The 19,678-nt window shown below is 36.5% G+C and overlaps 2 protein-coding genes across 2 annotated transcripts; one reads left to right on the top strand and one right to left on the bottom strand.

Moving 5' to 3' along the window:
* The first annotated feature begins 669 nt into the window (after positions 1 to 669).
* LOC113097602 (protein LTV1 homolog) lies at positions 670 to 7,910 on the top strand. Its single transcript, XM_026262865.1, has 11 exons — positions 670 to 835; positions 1,181 to 1,312; positions 1,404 to 1,583; positions 2,541 to 2,628; positions 3,021 to 3,138; positions 3,299 to 3,515; positions 3,686 to 3,813; positions 3,884 to 4,029; positions 4,241 to 4,293; positions 6,783 to 6,983; positions 7,240 to 7,910. The coding sequence occupies exons 1-11, from the start codon at positions 833 to 835 to the stop codon at positions 7,351 to 7,353; spliced, it is 1,380 nt and encodes a 459-aa protein (XP_026118650.1). The 5' UTR covers positions 670 to 832; the 3' UTR covers positions 7,354 to 7,910.
* Positions 7,911 to 8,479: 569 nt separating this feature from the next.
* ifngr1 (Interferon gamma receptor 1) lies at positions 8,480 to 19,139 on the bottom strand. The gene is made up of 7 exons (XM_026262866.1): positions 18,687 to 19,139; positions 12,507 to 12,639; positions 12,175 to 12,344; positions 11,946 to 12,091; positions 11,274 to 11,442; positions 10,877 to 11,019; positions 8,480 to 9,633 (listed from the first exon to the last, which is right to left on the bottom strand). Exons 1-7 carry the CDS (start codon positions 18,751 to 18,753, stop codon positions 9,328 to 9,330), a joined length of 1,134 nt encoding a protein of 377 aa, XP_026118651.1. The 5' UTR covers positions 18,754 to 19,139; the 3' UTR covers positions 8,480 to 9,327.
* Between the last annotated feature and the right edge of the window lie 539 nt (positions 19,140 to 19,678).

The raw sequence follows: 19,678 nt of genomic DNA, 5'->3' as shown, positions 1-19,678 counted from the left end.
GGCCTATATGTTGCGTGTCTTGTGTTTGTTTTTTCCTCTTAATTTGAAATTAATATATTTGCCTGATTGTTACATTCTGTCTAACTTAAGATGAACCAAATATATATATATATATATATATATATATATATATATATATATATATATATATATATATATATATATATATATAGATAGATAGATAGATAGATAGATAGATAGATAGATAGATAGATAGATAGATAGATAGATAGATAGATAGATAGATAGATAGATAGATAGAAAATATATTTGAATAATCAAAACAACAGGCACTGCAACAACGATAAAAACATTCAAACATATTGGAAAAAAAAATACTTATAAGTAAATAAAAGCTAACGTAATATATTTAAGAATATAAATATAAATGTTAACCGCATAATTTTTCATTTGTTAGAAATTTGGAATTTGCAGGCTAGCGTCTTAACGTCATCACCAGTACGTCAAGTCCCTCGGTTAGACTAAACCAAAACTGATTCAGGGGTGTTTTTCAACTACAACGGTCGCGGCTGGTAGCGCTGTCATTTATTAGATAGCTTCAGTATATAATGTTAAACCATATATATACAAATCGTTAACAGCACTTTATATATGAATAATAACTTGTTGTTTATAACAGATTTGTTGTACTATCGCTCCTTCAGTCAATCGGGATGGTATAGTCCAAAAATGGCCGCTGTTGTACACGCGTTTCGAGCTGACGGAAGAATTTCTGTTTGATACTTCGTTGTTCACTCTTCATAACATCGATACCATTACGTTCACTTCATACCTTAAATACAAACGCTTGGATATTCCTTAAACTATAAGAATGGTGAGTAACTTCAGTCTTATTTTGACATATTCAGCTATCAGGCCAGTAAGCGTGTAAATCACGTGTTACACTGTAGCTTATTAAACAACTTTCTCATTTAAACACAAAATACAATGCCTGCGTTCTAAAACAGACTCGTTTCACTCAAGATTTATGCTTTAGGTGTGAGTTACGTTTTAATAACACCGAAAGCAGTCTTATTGTAGTTTTGAATTGTAGTGTTGCATTATGAAACATTTGGCCCAAAACGCACAAAGATTAAATAAAACGAACCCAGAAGTGGATAAAATGAAAAGAACAGATTTATGTGTTGGCCCATTATAGTCGTGATCTGTTTGTCCCCAGCCTCACAAAAAGAAGAAAGCCTTCATCAATAAGAAGAGCGCATTGTCCTTTCACCTGGTGCACAGAAGTCAGAAAGATCCTCTGGCTGCAGATGAGACAGCTCCTCAACATGTCCTTCTGCCCGCTGCCAGGGTAAAACACACACACCCCACTGCTTAAGAAGTGTTAACACTCAAATATCACCCCCTGAACGTGTCCCTGATTTTGGCATTTGTTCCTGCAGGTGGAGGTGGAGAAGAGGAAGGAGGAACAGCGTAATTTCGGAGTGTTTTTTGATGATGACTACAATTACCTGCAGCACCTGAGAGAGGCGCCTCAGCCCGCGGAGCTGATCTCTGCTCCTCGCGTCCGCAGAGACGCTCGACCGAAACCTGAAGAGGATGAAGAGGAGGCCAGCATCCCTGTGAGCCCATTCACCAGCAGAAATGATAATTATATGACACCACTGATTAAATAACTTCCACTTAAATAGTCCACACAACCATGAAAAGACTCGCCCTCATGTCATTCTAAACCTGCGTGACTTATTTTCTAAAGTCATAAGTTTTTGTACTTTTTTAGGGATTTTTCCCTTACCTTGTTACACTTCTGTTAGTCCTGGTAAAAAATGACCAGCCTACAAAAATGATACATTATCACCAAATATTGGATTCTGTCTTTTAATCAACTTATTGTCTTTAAATGACTCAAGATTTTATGCATCTTATGCAACATTTTTGAGTGAGCATTGCCAAAATTATCAACCCAAAAGTGCTTTTTTCAATCAACAACCCAAGTGCATAAGCTCAGCTCATTAAGGCCTATGATCAATCAGCTTCAAAACAAAATACGAAACCTGTGCTAACTGAAAGAAAAGATTGATTCCAAGATTTGGTGGTGATATAACAACAAGAGACAATTGATGAGCTGTTTTTAAAAGGTCACACAAAAACACCGAATTAGGTAAAGGATTTTCAGCACGGGGTTAATTCTTTTGTGTTGACATTTCCAGTGAAATTGAGGAAGTTCTTAATAATAACAGTCAGCTAATAGTTTACATCACAGCTGTTAATCAGGTTTTGTTACTTGCTGATTCAAAATTCAAAAGTTGGTGAAATTAGGGAACAAAGATGTGTACACATCCCTGATTCTTTCATTATTACTTTTGGTAAATTTTCGATGGCATGAAAGATTTGAAAAGTTAAATGTGTTATTAGATAACCTTATGGTTATTTTGACTGATAATATGCATGCAGATAGAGTGAAGGTGACAACAAACAACATTACGGTCCGTTTGCGTCTCCTACAGTTGATGAGCATCGTTACACTTGTGTTTTGATGACATGCTGGTTTTATATGTTGATGTCTGTCGTACATGCAGACGGCCTCAATCAACCTGCCCTCGTCTGTGTTCGCGTCTGAGTTTGAAGAGGAAGTTGGTTTATTAAACAAAGCAGCCCCTGTTTCAGGTGAGATCAGAATCAGTCCTGCTCATGTCTGCACTCACAAACCTTTACTTTATTTCAGATCATACCTCACTGGCTGTCTTGATTCAGTGGTCAATTCATGAAGAAAACCAAAATAAGGCCTCAGACAGGGATTTTATTTAATAGATTTGTTACTCAATATTTCTGAAAGATCATGTCACACTGAAGACTGGAGTAATGATGAAAAAAAAAAACAGCTTTGATCACAGAACTACAGTTTGCAATTTATTGTTAAGTGGCAAAACCAAACCATAGTAAATGGTAATGTGACCTTGAGTTACAAAAAAGAAATCTATTTTCATGGAAAAAGGTTAAGCAAAAGAGCTGTATTTAAAGAGACCAATGCAAATGTAGTTTTGCGTCTTGGTTTCCAGGGCCGCGGTTGGATATGGATCCTGACATTGTCGCTGCGCTGGATGAGGACTTTGATTTCGACGACCCGGAGAACATCCTGGAAGATGATTTCGTCGTCAAAGCCAACGACGTCATGGGGTAAAACTGACAAATGCCAAAAGATTAGCGTGTGCCTGATAGCTTATCGATGATTGGATAAGTTAGATGTAAATTAAGCAAATTAACCAGTGGGATGAATCTGCATAACCCCGCCCACATCTGATGTCATCATCAATTTCCTTTTGGTTTCTGACCTCAGTGATGATGAATGGGAGGACACGGATGAGGAAGACGATGAAGACGAGGAGCAAGATTATGATTCAGAAGGCGGTCTGTCTGAGGATGAGGAAGGTGGCCGGAAAGAGTTCATGTTTGCCGACTGTGAGACGAAGAGTCGTTTCACTGAGTATTCGCTCACGTCTTCCATCATGAGGAGGAACGAGCAGCTGACGCTCCTGGACGACCGCTTCGAGAAGGTCAGCCAGCAGATCTTCCACACATATTAGTGTCTGCTCACATGAAGCACTAATCAATCTTTCACCTAGACACACACTACAATACGGCAATGTGAAATGTTTACAGTTCGCCACAATTGACTGTTTATGTTCCAGTGTCTATGACAAATAGTTGTCTGTTTGTTGAATAGTTTTACGAGCAGTTTGACGATGACGAGATCGGCGCGCTGGACAACGCAGAGCTGGAGGGCTACATCGAACCGGACAGCAAGCGACTGGAGGAGGTCATCAAAGACTACTTCATACAGAAAGAGAAAGAGTGAGTGTGTCACGGATCTGTGTGTGAGAGAACACAGCAGAAGAGCTCATCTCTTTGTGTGTGTGTGTAGATGTCAGAAACCAGATCAGCTGGGTCCTGCAGAGCTGCCCTCTGTGAAAGAGGAAGATGAAGAAGAGGATGGTGATGGAGAGGTGGAGATTGAGACGATGGTCATTGAGCCGCCCACAGAGCGCTGGGACTGTGAGACCATCATCAGTGAGTCTGGATCCATAGAGTCTCTGAAGGATTATGTGACACTGCTAAAAATTCAGTTTCAATTTTATTTTAGAGTGTATTAAAATAGAAAGCAGTTGTCTTAAATTGTAATAATATTTCACCATGTTACTGGTAGTTTTTGATCAGGTATTAAAGAATCCAGACGTCCTGATTATTCTTACCAAGTTCATTTTAATCTTTCTCTCCCAAGGTACATACTCCAACCTCTACAACCGGCCCAAACTGATCCAGGACCCCCCAAAGGTGAAGACAGCTTCCTTACATGTGTCATATTTATTCAATTGTTCACTCAAAAGTAGGAAAGAGACTGATCAGATTCACTGTGAGTAGGGTTGGGTATCGTTTTAATTTGATTGATTCCGATTCTTATTGATTCCTAGTTTCAGTTCCAATAAGATAAAAAATCCATTATAAAAAAAATAGGTCAAACATTTAGATGTCAAACATGTATTCTGTCTTTTTACAAAGCGTTCTGTTGCAGCTGAAAAACATGAGCAAAAATCAGCAGCCTACAAAACACTGCAAGAGGAATCTTGCCCGTGCTTTAAAAAAAAATACCACAGCTAAAACAACTAGATTAATATAAATTTCAAATATTAAATTGTTAAAGACAAGTAAACAGTCAGTAATAAGATAGGAAAAAACAAATCAATTAGCAATATCATAAATACAACTAAACAAAATATCAGGTACAGAAACTAATTAAAAGTTTAAAAAACACTGCATAGTTTTCTTTTTATAAATAAAATAAAGAATAATCAATTAAAGTTATTCAATATATTCAGTCGAGATCATAGAATGTTTTTTTGTTCTTTGATTAACATTAATGACAGGCAGCGCGTTTATTAGGCTGTTGTCTCTTTAAGCAAAAACACTGTACATGTGTTTCTCATTTCTCATCTGTTTACATTCACGTAAGATATAAAACGTAGCTTTCTGTATATTGGTCGACAAATATGAAAGAAGTCAGTTTCGGCTCGGATCAAGCCTTTTCTACAGTTGAAATACACGAACAGTCAGAGAACGGACACGTGTTGCAAATTTAGCCACTTTGTCGCTAGATTTATCGACTTTTCAGACCCCTCCCTATTTCCCTATTTCCATAAAAAGCGACTAGCGACAAATCTAGCAACTTTCTTGGACGAACCTTATTTAGTCTCTCCCCTTCTGCAGCACGAGAGGCACGCGAGCTCTCTCTCTCCCAGGGCGCGCACACGCCTCTCTCTCTCTCTCTCTCCCAGGGCGCGCACACGCCTCTCTCTCTCTCTCTCTCCCAGGGCGCGCACACGCCCCTCTCTCTCTCTCTCTCCCAGGGCGCGCACACGCCCCTCTCTCTCTCTCTCTCCCAGGGCGCGCACACGCCTCTCTCTCTCTCAGCACGCGCACACACCCCTCTCTCTCTCCCAGGGCGCGCACACGCCTCTCTCTCTCTCTCTGCATCTGCTCTTTTTATGCGAGCGCAGAGAGGAGCAGCACTTTCAGTAAAAAAACAAAGATATTCTGTTGCTTCTCACTCTATTTTACATGCCAGTATAGCTGAAATCACAGCACAACCATTGTCTTGTACATCGTATGTGTATTTGATTTCATTTAGACAATGTCGTGAATAGGGTTTTAGTGCAGATTAATGTTAGAGAGCTGGTTATCTAGTCTTAATGGACCGTGTTTCATTCATCAGTATATAACATTCATGCCGTTGTCTGACAACAGATGCATTAACATATATTAATAAAAACAGATTTTTTTAGAATTTGGCTTAATTAAAATGCACTAGGCTATGTGTGCATAGGGAGCCTATACAATATGACGCACTTACGTCATGAATTTCATCTGTCATTCTAGTGACATTAGAGTCTTTTCAGGCGGGGTTGATCCACTTTCCATTGAAAGATATTGGCAACACTGGAACGGGCACAAACCGGGAATCCTCTGTGCACGCGCTTGTGCATCATGTGCGCTGCACACAAACAGGTCGCAAATTCTATTCATTCCTGCACTTAATCGTTTTTAATCAAATTGAAATGCGAACGCAGCAATCGTGAAGCATAATCGAAATGCACGCGTCTTAACGAATATCCGCTGGTATCTTGGACATTTGGAACTGGTTCTAAAATGGAACTGGTTTTCGATACCCAACCCTAACTGCGAGTTACATTTCCAATTCAAATCCACTATTTTGCATGTGAACCAAATTTCAGACGTGGGTTGTGTCTCTGTTTTACCGAATATGTATATAGCACACAGACACAAGCAAACTTGCTAGATTTATAACAATCAGGCAAAAAAAATCAAATGGTGAGTTTGTAGTGAATTGAGCTTGTATTCATATTAATCCTAAGGAATAATACCTTCCATATAAGTAACTTTTGATGCATTTATTAATCAAGCTAATTCATAGTATATGTGACTAATAAAGCACACAGATCTGTTTTCTTTACTTGCTCATTATAATAGTTTGCATGCAATGTCATGACCACAGCACATTTCAGAAGTCATTAGAAGAGAACATGTTTGTTCATAAGGATGGATGGGGTTACATGAGTATAATTAGAGCTTAAAAACACAGAAACACCAAGAGATGTGGTCCATAGTGCAAACAGTACAGCATGGTGCTCGCAACACCTATGGGTTTGAATTCTGCACAAACTGATTTTATCTACATCTTGAATGCAAAGCAAGTTTCATTGGATGAAAGTGTCCGCAAAAAGCTTAATGTAAACATGTGTTTGCAGCTCAAGGAGATCCGAGTGTCCGCTAAGACAGGGATTCCTCTGGACGTCCTGCCGAAACGAGGCCTGACAACCAAACAGGTGGAGAGGATGGAGAGGATCAACGACTCGGACCTGCCCCGAGCCTCCACACAGCCCCGCTCACGGGAGGAGAGCGCAGAGGAGAGGAGAGCCAGGAAACAGGCCATCAAGACGGAGAGGAAGGTGAAATAATATTAAATATCAATCGAACTCACATTCTGTTGCGATTATCTAGTCATCTCTGGTTTATGTCCTGCCAGACATCAGCTAGTTGAGGAGAAGTGTGTTGGCACTTCAAGTTGTCACACCTGGGATTTATTATTTTATAATTAAATTAGAGGAAAAATCTCACCTTAAAAGAGGAAGAATGCTCTGTATTAACCACTCGGCCATATAACTACCTAAAAAGCACTTTTAATTTCCTTCATTGTTGTTTTAGGAGAGGAGGTCAGAGAAGAAAGCAAACAAACTGGCGTTCAAACAGGAGAAGCAGATGCAGGAGAAGCAGATGGTTCATTTAAGAGCAAACGTTCAGGGTCTGAAGCTCTCGTAGGACTGCGGAGATGCTCCAGAGACTACAGGACCTCACTGAAGACACGTCAGCTCACAGGGTTACACTGTCACAGTGTTCCTTACCAGAACTTCTATGTTTGTTTGCCTCACGCTTGTTGTCATGGAGACATAATAACAAATGGAATCTTCAGAAACTGTTCTATTTAAGTTTGATTGTTTAAAGGTAAACAGTCAACAGGAGTTCATTACTTAATGACTCAACATTTGTTGTTTGTACAGGATAGAATTAAAAAAGGGTTTCAATCAGTTATCAGTTTATATACATGTATTAAAAACAATTACTATTTTTTTCCCAATAGAATCCCAATCTGGTTTTAATAAAAACACAATATAAAACAACAACAACAAAAAACAATATTTTTTTCTTTTTAAATTGGCACATTATGTCAAACTATCAGATGCCTGTATCTAGATAGCATGGCTTTATAAATTGGCTTGTCAGTTCATCATGATGAAAATCTCTCGTCTTCTCCCATCATTATGTATTGTGCATAAATGCCATTCAAAGGATTGAACAATAAACAATTTTGACCTCAACAGTTCCTGTTTTCACCATGTAGTGAGCATGTTGAAGATCTGCTACATGACCACGCTCTAATGTGGTCACGTTGTGTCAGAATTACAGCAATTGGCAAAAATGTTCACATCTTTGTTGCAAGCTAATTGCAAGCTGGAAGTGTTTTGTAAGAGCTCTGACATAACACAAAACCCCCAAACTGACAGCGTCTTTAAGAGACTGCTAGGAGCAACTTAAACACACTCCTGTTCAAAGGTTACGGATCAGTGAGATTTTCTTTTTAAATGTTTTCGAAAAAAGTCTCTCCTGCTCACCAAGACTGCGTTTATTTGATAAAAAAAATAAAGTAATATTGTGAAATATTACAATTAAAAAATTACGGTTTCATATTATTAAAATGTATTCATGTGTTGTAAAGTAAAATTTCCAGCACCATTCTCCAGTCTTCAGTGTCACATGATCCTCCAGAAATGAATAGGCTGATTTGCTGCTTAAAAAAGATTTCTGATTATTATCAGTTGAAACCAGTTCTGCTGCCTTATATTTTTATAGAAACCATGATGCTGTAGTTTTTTATGAATACAGAAGGTAAAAAGGAACCGCATTTATTTTAGCAACATTATACGTTTGATTAATGCATCCTTGCTGAATAAATATTCCCCAGTTAAAAATGTTTGGTTCCAAAATATAACCAAACGGGAACCAAAAACTAACGTTAGGGGAACGTTCTGTGTCACTGGATCAGTTCTTTAAAAGGTATTGTACTGACCACAAACTTTTTGAACAGAAGTGTACAGTGTTCTGCTTGGTGTGACATTTTATTACAGCTCATTATAGCTGGTGCATTCATATTTATACAAAAATAAATATAAAGGTGAATTACTGTAATAATAAAGTGTTTTCTGTAATCAACACATCAAAGCCATGCAAGGATCTATTTGGTGTTGTAAATATTCCAAAAGAGCCACCGGAAGTCAGTAATTGTTTTGTAATGGCGGTAAATCCCATGAGATGTACAAGAATGCAGCATAAATCCAAAGACTTGAAGTCACATGACCTGAGAAGTGCTGGTAAAGGATGTTGTAAAACTTTGTTCAAAGGCCACAAGCTAAGACTGTTTGCACAAAAAATAAAGCTACGGTTTGTAGAAAAATATATCTAATGAACAAATAATGCTCAAAATTGGAAGAAAAAGGATAAAGCAATTCCCTAAGTTGGTGTACGAGGAGTTTCGTTTCCAATAAAAGGAGTGCTGAGATGAAGGCAAACGCCAAACAGGTTTTCCATTGAAAGCCCGGGGGACTTCCTTTCATGAGGCATGCGAGGGCTTGTGCTTGTACAAACAGTCCCATCCCATCTCATGTTTCCAGGACACATCTAGACAATAGCTATGGGGATTTTGCAACCATTATGGTGCTTTCCTTCACTTCTAGGCCTCTAAAGCAGTTTGGGTCCGTAACTATCTACCGTATCTCCAGGACTCATCTCCCGTTTTTGCTTGGGAGCATGTGGGCAGTCGTAAAAATCGGACAGGTCACTCTGCTCATCTTCAACAAGGTCATTAGGCCCATAGGAGTTTTTATCTTCTGAGTAGACTCCTTCCAGATCCTTGTTATCGGACAATGGTACCAGCGATGTTTGCTCCTCAGGGTCCTCAACCAGTTCGATCTGCAGATGTGGCTCCACTTTATCTGCCACCACACACAGTGTTTTCGGCAGGTGCGATTGTGTTTCACCGAAATCCTACCAAACCAGAAAGAGACAGTTTAGAGTCACTTATCCCTGTGCAGGAATGCTGCAGGGAAACATGCTCACATAAAACACCAGGACACATCTGACAAATTAAGTGCATGGTTTACCCAAGAATTTCTTTATAAAAGAACAATGAGAACCAAACATAAGATAAACCACTGGTGCACATTCATTCATCTTGAGTCCTTAAACTAAAAATTGTTTTGTAATTAATTATTCTTTCTGAGACAACATTTAATTTCCTTGCACTTTTTCATTTGCATTTTATATATTGTTTAACTATTTCTGTTAAGTTTAAGTTCTATTGCAGATTTAGTCATTTAAGTTCTTAAAATTTATTTTGTTTGTTTGTTTCCAAAACAACAATTCTTTTTTCGTAGTTTAAGATTTTCATTTTATATATTTTTTTAATTGCAGTTTTATTTTTAGCACTTATAGGACTTTTAATTTTTTTGTTTTTATTTCAGCGAGCTTCCAAGGCATCATTTTTAGTTCAACCTTCTAAGATTTTAATCTAATATTTGTAATCTAGTTTCAATGTTTTTTATTTTTGCAGCTTATTTTTAGTAATTATAGTATAATTTTTTCATTTCAGTGAGCTTCCAAGGGCATTTTTAGTTGGATTTTCATCTAATATTTAGATTTTATTTTATCTTAAATGACCGAAAGCAAATATTAATAATTTTAGTTAATAACAACACTGACGGTGACTGGTTAATTAATTGTATTTTTTAAAATGTTTTCTGGAGTACTAAATGGATAGCAGTCATCTTCATCCACCTTTTTTCTTCAAGGCAGAAGTAAGCCTATGGGCGAGACTAGCGGAAATAATGAGAAGAATAACAACATGCAGTAAACGGGAAAACTGTTGGCAATACAAACCAGTGTGTTCATAATTAAGATAATACTTTAAAATAGTATGGTCAAACACACTAATCTGCAACATCAAGCAGCAAAGCAAGTGGTTCTGTACAGCTAAAATTAGCTGGATGTGGATGATGCCAGAAGCCAGATCCAGATTTACAAACACTGTTCATTTGGTAAAAACAGTACATCAATGCTGCATTCCTGTTTGCACAAGACACATTAATATGATAAGAAGACAAGTGGAGGCTAATTATAGTAAAAAAAAGGAAATAATTTAGCATTTGCATAATGTTGTTTTCACTTTGTATCAATGTTTTACTGGAAAAGGTGCACTTAAATATCCAGAAATCGTCAAAAAGCAACTTACAAAGAAATGCGGGAACATAGAGGGGACCTTCTTCTTCATTTCTGAGTTGCACTTCTTCTCTAACAGTATAATGATGCCGGTTATGAACAGCAGTGTTAAAGTGACCCCCAGCACTGGATACAAGTACACCGTGAACGGAGTATCTGGATGGAAGAACGAAAAACATCAGTCAAACACATCGTCCTCAGCTGCGCATGTATTTACTGTTGGGTTTATCATTTAATATCCCTATAGCCATTAGAAGCCAGAAGTATTTAGAAACTCTCTATTACGACTAGCAAATACAATACATAATAAAGTGATCAAAACTACAGAATAATTGTATCTGTCTTTATTTCAGCTCTGTTCACATGGATTATCAGCCTTGTGAAGTGAACAGAAGACAAATCACACTTACATCTTCGTATGTCTCCTGTGAAACAGCTGCTTCTGGGATTGAAAATCCTCTGTCCAATATTTCCAGTCAGACTGAAGCAGTATTCGCCTCTGTGCTCAGAAAACACAACAGACGTCTCACATGATGCATTTTGCTTCATTTGACAGGTTTCACAGACTTTATTCTTCCCCTGTGGAGAAAAAAAAAAATTCATTCAAAATTAGCATTTTGCTATTATTTATGCATTCTGTTACACTACTGGTCAAAGATTTGAGGTCAATAAGATTTGTTTATGAAATAAAATAAAATTGATCAAAAGTGAGAGAAAAATCATAGTTTCCCCGAAAACTGTTTTCAACACTGATAACCAGAAATGTTTCTTTCATTTCAACATTTCTGAAGGACACTGTGACATTGAAGACATCACAGGAATAAATTATATTTTATAATATATTCACATAGAAAAGAGTTATTTGAAATAATAATATGTTCTTTTCTAGATCTGAAGATGTCATTAAATTTGAATCTGTTCCTCACACTGAGAAATCATTTGACTTCAGAGGACTTCAGCTACTTTTATGTAGCATTTTAGTCTTTATTAAATCTATAAATGATTATAATACAGAAAAAGTGAGTTTTTTCGTATTTGGTTGAAGTATTACTGCTGCAAGCAGACAGGAGAGTGAAGGGTACCTGGTCTGTTTCGATACAGTATTTCAGATCCTCGCTGAGGTCACGCAGAGCCGGTGAGTTTCTGTACAGATGAAGAGGGTTGGTGAACTGGACGTGAAGTCTGCCGTCTTTAGGAGAAAGTTCAACCTCAGGAAAATCCAAAGAACCTGAACACACAATAGTACAGTTCTACTGCCAGTATTTGTCATGGTAGATGATATTTCCACTAAAAACACAGGTGTAGACATACACTTAATATAGGCAGCAGCATTTTCATTAAAGCTGAAGATAAAAAAGTCAGATGGGTCTGACTTCTCTCCTCCACGCACAGCCGTCACGGTGACACAGTAACGGTTGTATGCTGGCCGAAACAGCATGCTGGATATGTTTAAATGCAGATTTTTTGTACGATTAGAGTCCCTGGAAAAAAAAAAAGAACAGCAGTTAAGCTCAAGCTTTCAAACTACAAATAAACAAGCTTATGGTTTAACTGGTGTTTTAAAGGATTCACCAGTCAAGAGAAAAGAACCATTTAAGACTCAGTAGCTCTGAAAGCTCAGGGTTTTTATTCAGATGATTTACCTTTCAGTGAACTCATCTTTCACCTTCACCTGGAAGTAAACGTCCTGATGAACCTCAGGATATTCCCATCGAGCTTCGACTCCATAGCTGTCACACTGAACAGACACGCTCTCAGGAGACGGGACTCTCACAGCTGAAAGAGAGACACTATCACATTATTGCTTTTCTCTCGGTTTGCATTCGTCTGATCACATTTCAAATGTGTATATCACATTTCTTATTATGCAAATTCAAACACTGCTCATGATTCCCATTCAGAGTACTGTACATCTGGAGCAAATTTCAGAAAATAAATAAATGCTTTGTAATATAATTAAAATAAAGCCTATTTTTAAAATTAGAATTGCATTGTAAGATTATACTTAAAAGAGACTTAAGCACATTTAATTGTTGGTAGTTCAGTAAAGTAATACAATTCTGTTCTGCACTATATAATACAAGAAAGGTGATATATTCAAACTTATTTGTTTTTTTTAATACTGAATATACAATACAATGCTATTTAAAAGTTTGCACTGTAAAAAAAAAAACAATTAACAAAATATGAACAAATTGCATTGCTTGTTTAGAAAGTGTTTTAAGAGTTGTATATCGGAAGAAAAGTGGATATTTAAGAGTAGTTATGTCAAGTTACTTCAATATGCTGATTTGCCACTCAAGATTATTATTTTTTATTATTGTAATAATATTAAAAACAATTGTGCTGCTTCCTTTTTGAATTAATGAATAAATAGAAAGTTTTAAAAGTATAACATTAAAGTTTACTTTTGATCAATGCGTGCTAAATACAACAAAAAACAAAAAACCTATCAACACTAATGATAATAAATTAGAGTTTCAAATACAGAATAATATATATGGATAGAATATTTCAAATTTTTTCAAATATCTACATATTTTTTCTTGAATAGTTCTGCCCTTTCTTATAAAATTATGTTATTAACATTCTTCAGAAAATAATATTTTCATTACTGTGTCACAGTCATTATAATCAGTTTGATTTTCATCCAATAGAAACATGCGCTGGTGAGAAATAATGTCACCATAAAATAGTCTTCATGCACGTTGACTATCATTTCTTTTCTTTTTTTTTAAAGCCACGGTTTCAGTGATTCCTGAGGTATTGGTTCAGACTGGCCTGACCATGCCATCAATGCTGTTTGTTGATAGTCTGAACAAGTCTTTACAGGGTCTATGACGACCCTTCACAGCACTCTTTCTTCTCTGGTAAAGACAACACATATCAAAGTCCTCTTCCCTTCCCGCTGGCTCTTCTCTCTAAACACCTACGCACACACAAGCTCACACTCGCCGTTTGTTAACAGATGCCATTTACCCTGTCACGCACACTGTTATTACCATCAAACACTGCCAGTTTCTGTCTGATATCAACTTTGAATCTCGTGTTCGGGACTCTTAACTGCTTTTATATTCAAATGTGTTTTAAACCCCTATCAAGTCGACAACCAAGACAACCAAGACCTATTTAACTGCTCTTCTGTGACATATTTAAGAGCATTCAGCATTGCAATGTAATGTGTGGCTCTTGTTTAATTCTCCTGACTCTTCTTCTTCTTCTCACTCATTTTTTTTTATGTCTTGTCAGATACAGGCTCTTTTATGAGAACAAATAAAAAAAAAAACAATGTAAAAAAGTAATTAAGCAGAAGAACTGTTTTAACATTGATGATAATAATAAGAAGAAATGTACTTGAGGAACAAATCAGCAAATTAGAATGACTTCTGAACGATCATGTGACACTGTAGTTTGGAAGACTGCTAATAAAAATTAAAACAAGGTTATTGACCTTTTGCACGGAGATTGATTGTCAGGCTATCTGATCAATCATAATACTGACTCCGCCCTTTTGTCCAACAAACCATTCAGACAGGAGAGTAGATAAACGTCAGTGTACTTATGCTGTGTTCACACCAAACGCGAATAGAGCGTCAAATTAGAGTCTACCGCGTCTGGTTTGCCACTTGAATATTTTGAGATCATTCGCGCGTGAAATTAACTTCACAACAGACGCGAATTCGCATCATGGGGTGGGCTTCTGCCAGCTGAGTTCACGCACCATTTTCAACCGCCATTTTTATTCTGATAATTTTCTAAATATTACTGTTGAAATGTATGAAATGTAGTTTTAAAAGTATTTCAGGCAAGAATGTAGTTGTTTTAAACTCAAATATACGGTTTATTTATAAAGACAGCGCCTATTTAAAAAATGTGTTTCGCCGATTTCGGAGATGAGCTCCATGCAATCAGCGGGAGCTCCGTGATCATAATCCCACCGAGAGCTAGACCTTCTGACATTTGCCGCTGACTCTGATGTCTCTTTAGTGGTTCAAGATAAAATATAATTTGTTTGGGGTAAAACGAAACGTTTCTTATCTTTGGCCTTTATTCAATTTATCTATTAATATGTCTCATATACATAGGTCCTTTTTATTTCTGTCTCTATAAATATAAACATTTGTCATATAGCTCCTTTACAACGCTTGCTCACTGACAACATCAGTCGTTCCTCCATGTTGAATGAGTGACTCCTAGCAGGCTCCTGATTGGTTAACGCGGCGCGAATTGATGCCAAAGTAAAAAAAATTCAACGTCAAACGCTAAATGCACAAAAAGTACCATTCGTGCTTAACACACGTTTCGCGCAAAACGCGCTATTCGCGTGACAATTCACATCTTCCTCGAGACCTCCAGACGCGCGAAAACGCGTCTTTGCATTGACTTAACATTGAAATCATTCGCACCAGACGCTCTATTCGCGTTTGGTCTAAACACAGCATTAAACTTGAAAAATGGTGTGTACTGACGTCTTTCCTCAGTGTGTACTGACGTCTTTCCTGAAACAAGATACCTTCTGATGTTCTGATGTTTATTTCATGCTATAACTAGTAAAGAGGAAGAGAGGATTGCTTCACGTGTGCTGCTTGAACTGAGGCAATACAGTAAACTGACTGTTGCAACACATTAAAATTTCACAAAACTATAGTCATTGTTGCAATACATTGTAGGAAAAATGACACATTTTGATAGATGAGCAACCTGAGACCTTGTTTCTTAACAGAAACCTACTCTCAGTCTTCCTTTATGAAAAAGAAGTTTATTCAAGTGTGCTTTTAGTATACTTCTTTTAAACTTAAAATAGGAAAGTATGCTTTTAGTTTACTTTTTATGTACTTCTCAAAAATATACTTAAAAATGACATTTAAGTATACTTGACTTATACTTACAAAAAGTCTGACTATATTTGAGCTATACTCCGAGAATCCGTGTTTTCATTATTATAAGATAGAGGGCGCTAGTACACATCTTCTGTACATAATCTCCAAAAAAAAAACACAAGTGAAGAAGGAAAAAGGAAACACCAGATAACACAATCATCTGACATGAAACAGCATTAAAACTTTAACGTTATGAAATAAAATGTCGACTGATGAAGAGGTTATAATTATAGTCAAGCTTTGGGGTGTCGATCGACTCCATCTACGTTTTGATTATCATTAAACTTGATACATATTGATACATATTAAAACCTGAATAGGGACATAGTAGTATACTTAAAAGTATGAGGTAAAGTTCACTTAAAGAAAACTTCTAAGTAAACTTGCAGTATAAAACTACTAAGCTAGTAGTTTACTGAGAGACTATACTTCAAAGTGTACAAAGTATTTAATTAGTAAAATATCAGTGTACCTATAAGTTCACTTTTAGTATAATTGCAGTGCAAACTAAAAACACAGAAGTAAACTACCAAAGTATACTTTTATATACTAGAAAACGGGCCAGTTTAGTCCCAAAGAGTAGTGAATCAGTACACTTACATGCATACTACTAGAACATTCATATTTGTATACTAGCTACATAAAGTATACTTAAAAATATACTTGAACTTTACTTAAGTGTACTTGGTCAAATAAACTTGAAGTATACTAGCGGTACTTATTCATAAGGGTTGTCTGCAGGCACATTGTCAGTTTCCTCTTTGCTCTGCGATTTATATGTTTTACTTTTAACTGCTTACAATTCAGTTTTTTTTTTCTCGCAGCTGCATTATTTAAACTGAGAATCTCGTATTCTGACTTTTTTTTCTCACAGTTGCTAGTTTATGAGAAAGCCGTAAATTTTTTATTTATTTTCTCAGAATGAATAGTTTATATCAAGCAGTTCTGACTTTGTAACTATCAATGCCGAATTTACATTGCGTAATTCTCAAAAAATTACCTTGTTTTATTCTTTTTTCAGTGGCAGAAACGGACTTCCATACTAAACACTGGAGTAATGATGCTGAAAATTCTGCTTTGCATCACAGGAATAAATTACATTTTAAATAATAATAAATGGAGCAATTCCAATATATTCCCATAGAAAATTTTTATTTTAAATTGTAATAATATTTCACAATATTACGGTTTTTACTGTATTTCCGATCTCATAAATGCAGTCTTGGTGAGACTGAGTCTTCATGAGTTTTCATGAGTGATTTGATTTGATTAGCTTCATTAGTCATTAGTCACATGGGCTACTTTTACAGTGTTTTGTGTGTGTGTGTGTGTGTGTGTGTGTGTGCACTGAAAAAAATGATTCATTGAATTTACTTTTTTTTTTTTTAGGTGGTTGCAATCAATTTATTTGAGCTAAATTTAAATAAACACATTTTTTTTTTTTATGTAGCTAAAATAAATAGTTTGCAACCACTCACTTTAAAAATCATTTAGTGTAATTTTTTTTCAGTGTGTGTATTAGCTCTCAGACTCGTTTTTCTAGTTTTGACTATTGCCCATTAACCATCACTGTGAAGATAGGTGATATGAACACAAATACACACAAACCCGCCCATTTCTCTCATCACTGGCATTATATTCGGAGAACTCGCAGTGTAAAACAGGATATGTGGTGTCAGTTACTCCCATCTCAGCCAACCTTAATCAACATTTTATCAAAGTAATAGACTCCAACTTCCTTAAGATCTTCTGTGAACTCCAACCCAACAAGCTTCCCAGCCCAAACAAGGTTGTAATGAGATGAATCATAGTACAACATTCAGACAAAAATGTTTGACTCACAGAACCGGGCTGTTGCAGCCTTTTTAAATGGCACTAAAATTAGGTTAAAAATGAATTACGACTGAAATGCGATCTCTTTGTGTAGTCGAAACCTTTATAATGTCCAAATGGAGTCATTTTACGCCTGACCTAACAGCCTCACAATCACATCAGCAACTTCTTATCACGTTCATTCATGTCATTATTCAGTCTAATCTGATTCATAAGGCAGCTGTTTTGTGCTTTAACTTTCATTATGAAGTAAATAAAGGGAGTAGCCTACATTATGTGACTATCATGGTTGCATTTCTGCCTACACATTCACATATCTTTTCAGTGAAGCAAACTTTAAACTTTGAATGATAGAAATGAGTGAAATGTTAGATGTGACCGACGGGACAGTAAAGAGCTGGGGTTGCGTCCCTCTTACTGAGTTTTGACACACCTGTCTTCAGGATTAATCTCAGGCGCAATAAAAACCTGGACCAGGCCTTTGGACCGTACAGACACATAAACCTATGGACTTATCATAAAAAACATCACTAAATGGAAAGATACCAACTCTAAAAGCATAGAAAGTATTAAAACAGTTTACATTATCCAACACACATACAGCGTGTGAACATATTTATGTCAGTTCTTTCATTCCCTGGGAACTGAACCCATAACCTTAGCAATGGGCTGCTACCATTAGATTCAGAAAAGATTTAGAAATTAAAATAATGTTATCATGAAAAATTAAATAGAGCAATATCTACCAGTGTGTGTTGACTTAGCCTTCCTTGTTTGAAAACCATAGACTGTATAAAAACAGATGAAAACTAAAACATTTTAACGCATGTGCCAACCGTATACGTGTTTGACCCAACGTACCCAACTTTAATCATTAATTAACAACATTTAAGAAATATTTAGTGACATTAAAAGGGTCTGTTTCCTCCAAGAATTCAAGTTTATAAATAAATAAAAGCAATATATAAACACATTCATTGATAATAAAACTAAACTTTAAATAAATATATATTTAAAATGTTTAAATATATTAAATTACTAGTATACTAATACTATACTACTAAAAAATAAATAAATACATAAATAAATAAAACGAAATGAAATACTCACCCTCCAAGTCGGATTTTTTTAAAAACAGGATCAAGACAGTGACACTGATATAGATCTGTGTCCGCATTATTCCCGGCGAGTTTCAATCCAGTATGCACATTATACAACTGGAGTAAAAAGTGTAAATCCTGTCGAAATTAGTGTTTTCCAAGTGAGGTGAAGCACATCTTCATTGAGACAGTGAAACGGTGAGACAGCGCGAGGTTTCCAGGGAAGCGGCGCACTTCGGGGAAATGACGTGCGTCTCGAGCACTCCCTCAGGCACGACACAAAAAGACAAAGGTGTTTACAGGTAAAAACAGTTGTCGCTCACTCTCTTACTCACTACACTGAACTTCTCGCGTGTTGAGGCTTGATTAAAACTCTTCAGAAACAATTAGAGTTATGAATCATTATCGTCTAGACCGCGTGTACATTCACTCGCCTTTAATTCGCAATGCGGAAGGTTTTTCCTTCACTACTGTCCGTAAAGGATCAGATTTCAGCTCTCGGTTTAAAATATTATTATAGTGCCCTCTGATGTTATATCAGTGCATTACATGTCATATATACAGTGGCATGCGAAAGTTTGGGAAGCCCTTGCAGAATCATTGAAAATGTGAATAATTTTAACAGAACAAGAGAGATCATAATAAATGCATGTTATTTTTTTATTTAGTATTGCCCTGAGTAAGATATTGTACATACAAGATGTTTGCATATAGTCCACAAGACACATTTTTTTGCTGAAATTATTAAAATAAGCCCATTCAAAAGTTTGTGAACCCATGGTTCTTAGTACTGTGTTCTGGTACCTGATGATCCTCGACTGTGTTTCTGTTTTGTGATGGTTGTGCATGAGTCCCTTGTTTGTTCTGAACAGTTAAACTGAGCAGCGGTCTTCAGAAACATCTTTAAGGTCCTGCAGATTCTTCAGTTTTCCAGCATCTTTGCATATTGCATATTTGATTTTGAGATACATCTTTTCACACTGAGGACTTTTGAGGCACTCA

The sequence above is a fragment of the Carassius auratus genome, unplaced genomic scaffold (genome assembly GCF_003368295.1).
Source record: "Carassius auratus strain Wakin unplaced genomic scaffold, ASM336829v1 scaf_tig00216332, whole genome shotgun sequence".
NCBI lineage: Eukaryota > Metazoa > Chordata > Actinopteri > Cypriniformes > Cyprinidae > Carassius > Carassius auratus.
This window is presented reverse-complemented; position numbering and strand designations above follow the sequence as displayed.

Coding starts and splice junctions, on each gene's coding strand:
- LOC113097602 (XM_026262865.1), top strand. Junction 3,814..3,883: donor TTCATACAGAAAGAGAAAGA/GTGAGTGTGTCA, acceptor GTGTGTGTGTAG/ATGTCAGAAACCAGATCAGC. Junction 4,294..6,782: donor TGATCCAGGACCCCCCAAAG/GTGAAGACAGCT, acceptor ATGTGTTTGCAG/CTCAAGGAGATCCGAGTGTC.
- ifngr1 (XM_026262866.1), bottom strand. CDS start 18,753: ATGCGGACACAGATCTATATCAGTGTCACTGTCTTGATCCTGTTTTTA. Junction 12,345..12,506: donor AAAGATGAGTTCACTGAAAG/GTAAATCATCTG, acceptor TTTTTTTTCCAG/GGACTCTAATCGTACAAAAA. Junction 12,092..12,174: donor TGCTGCTGCCTATATTAAGT/GTATGTCTACAC, acceptor TTGTGTGTTCAG/GTTCTTTGGATTTTCCTGAG.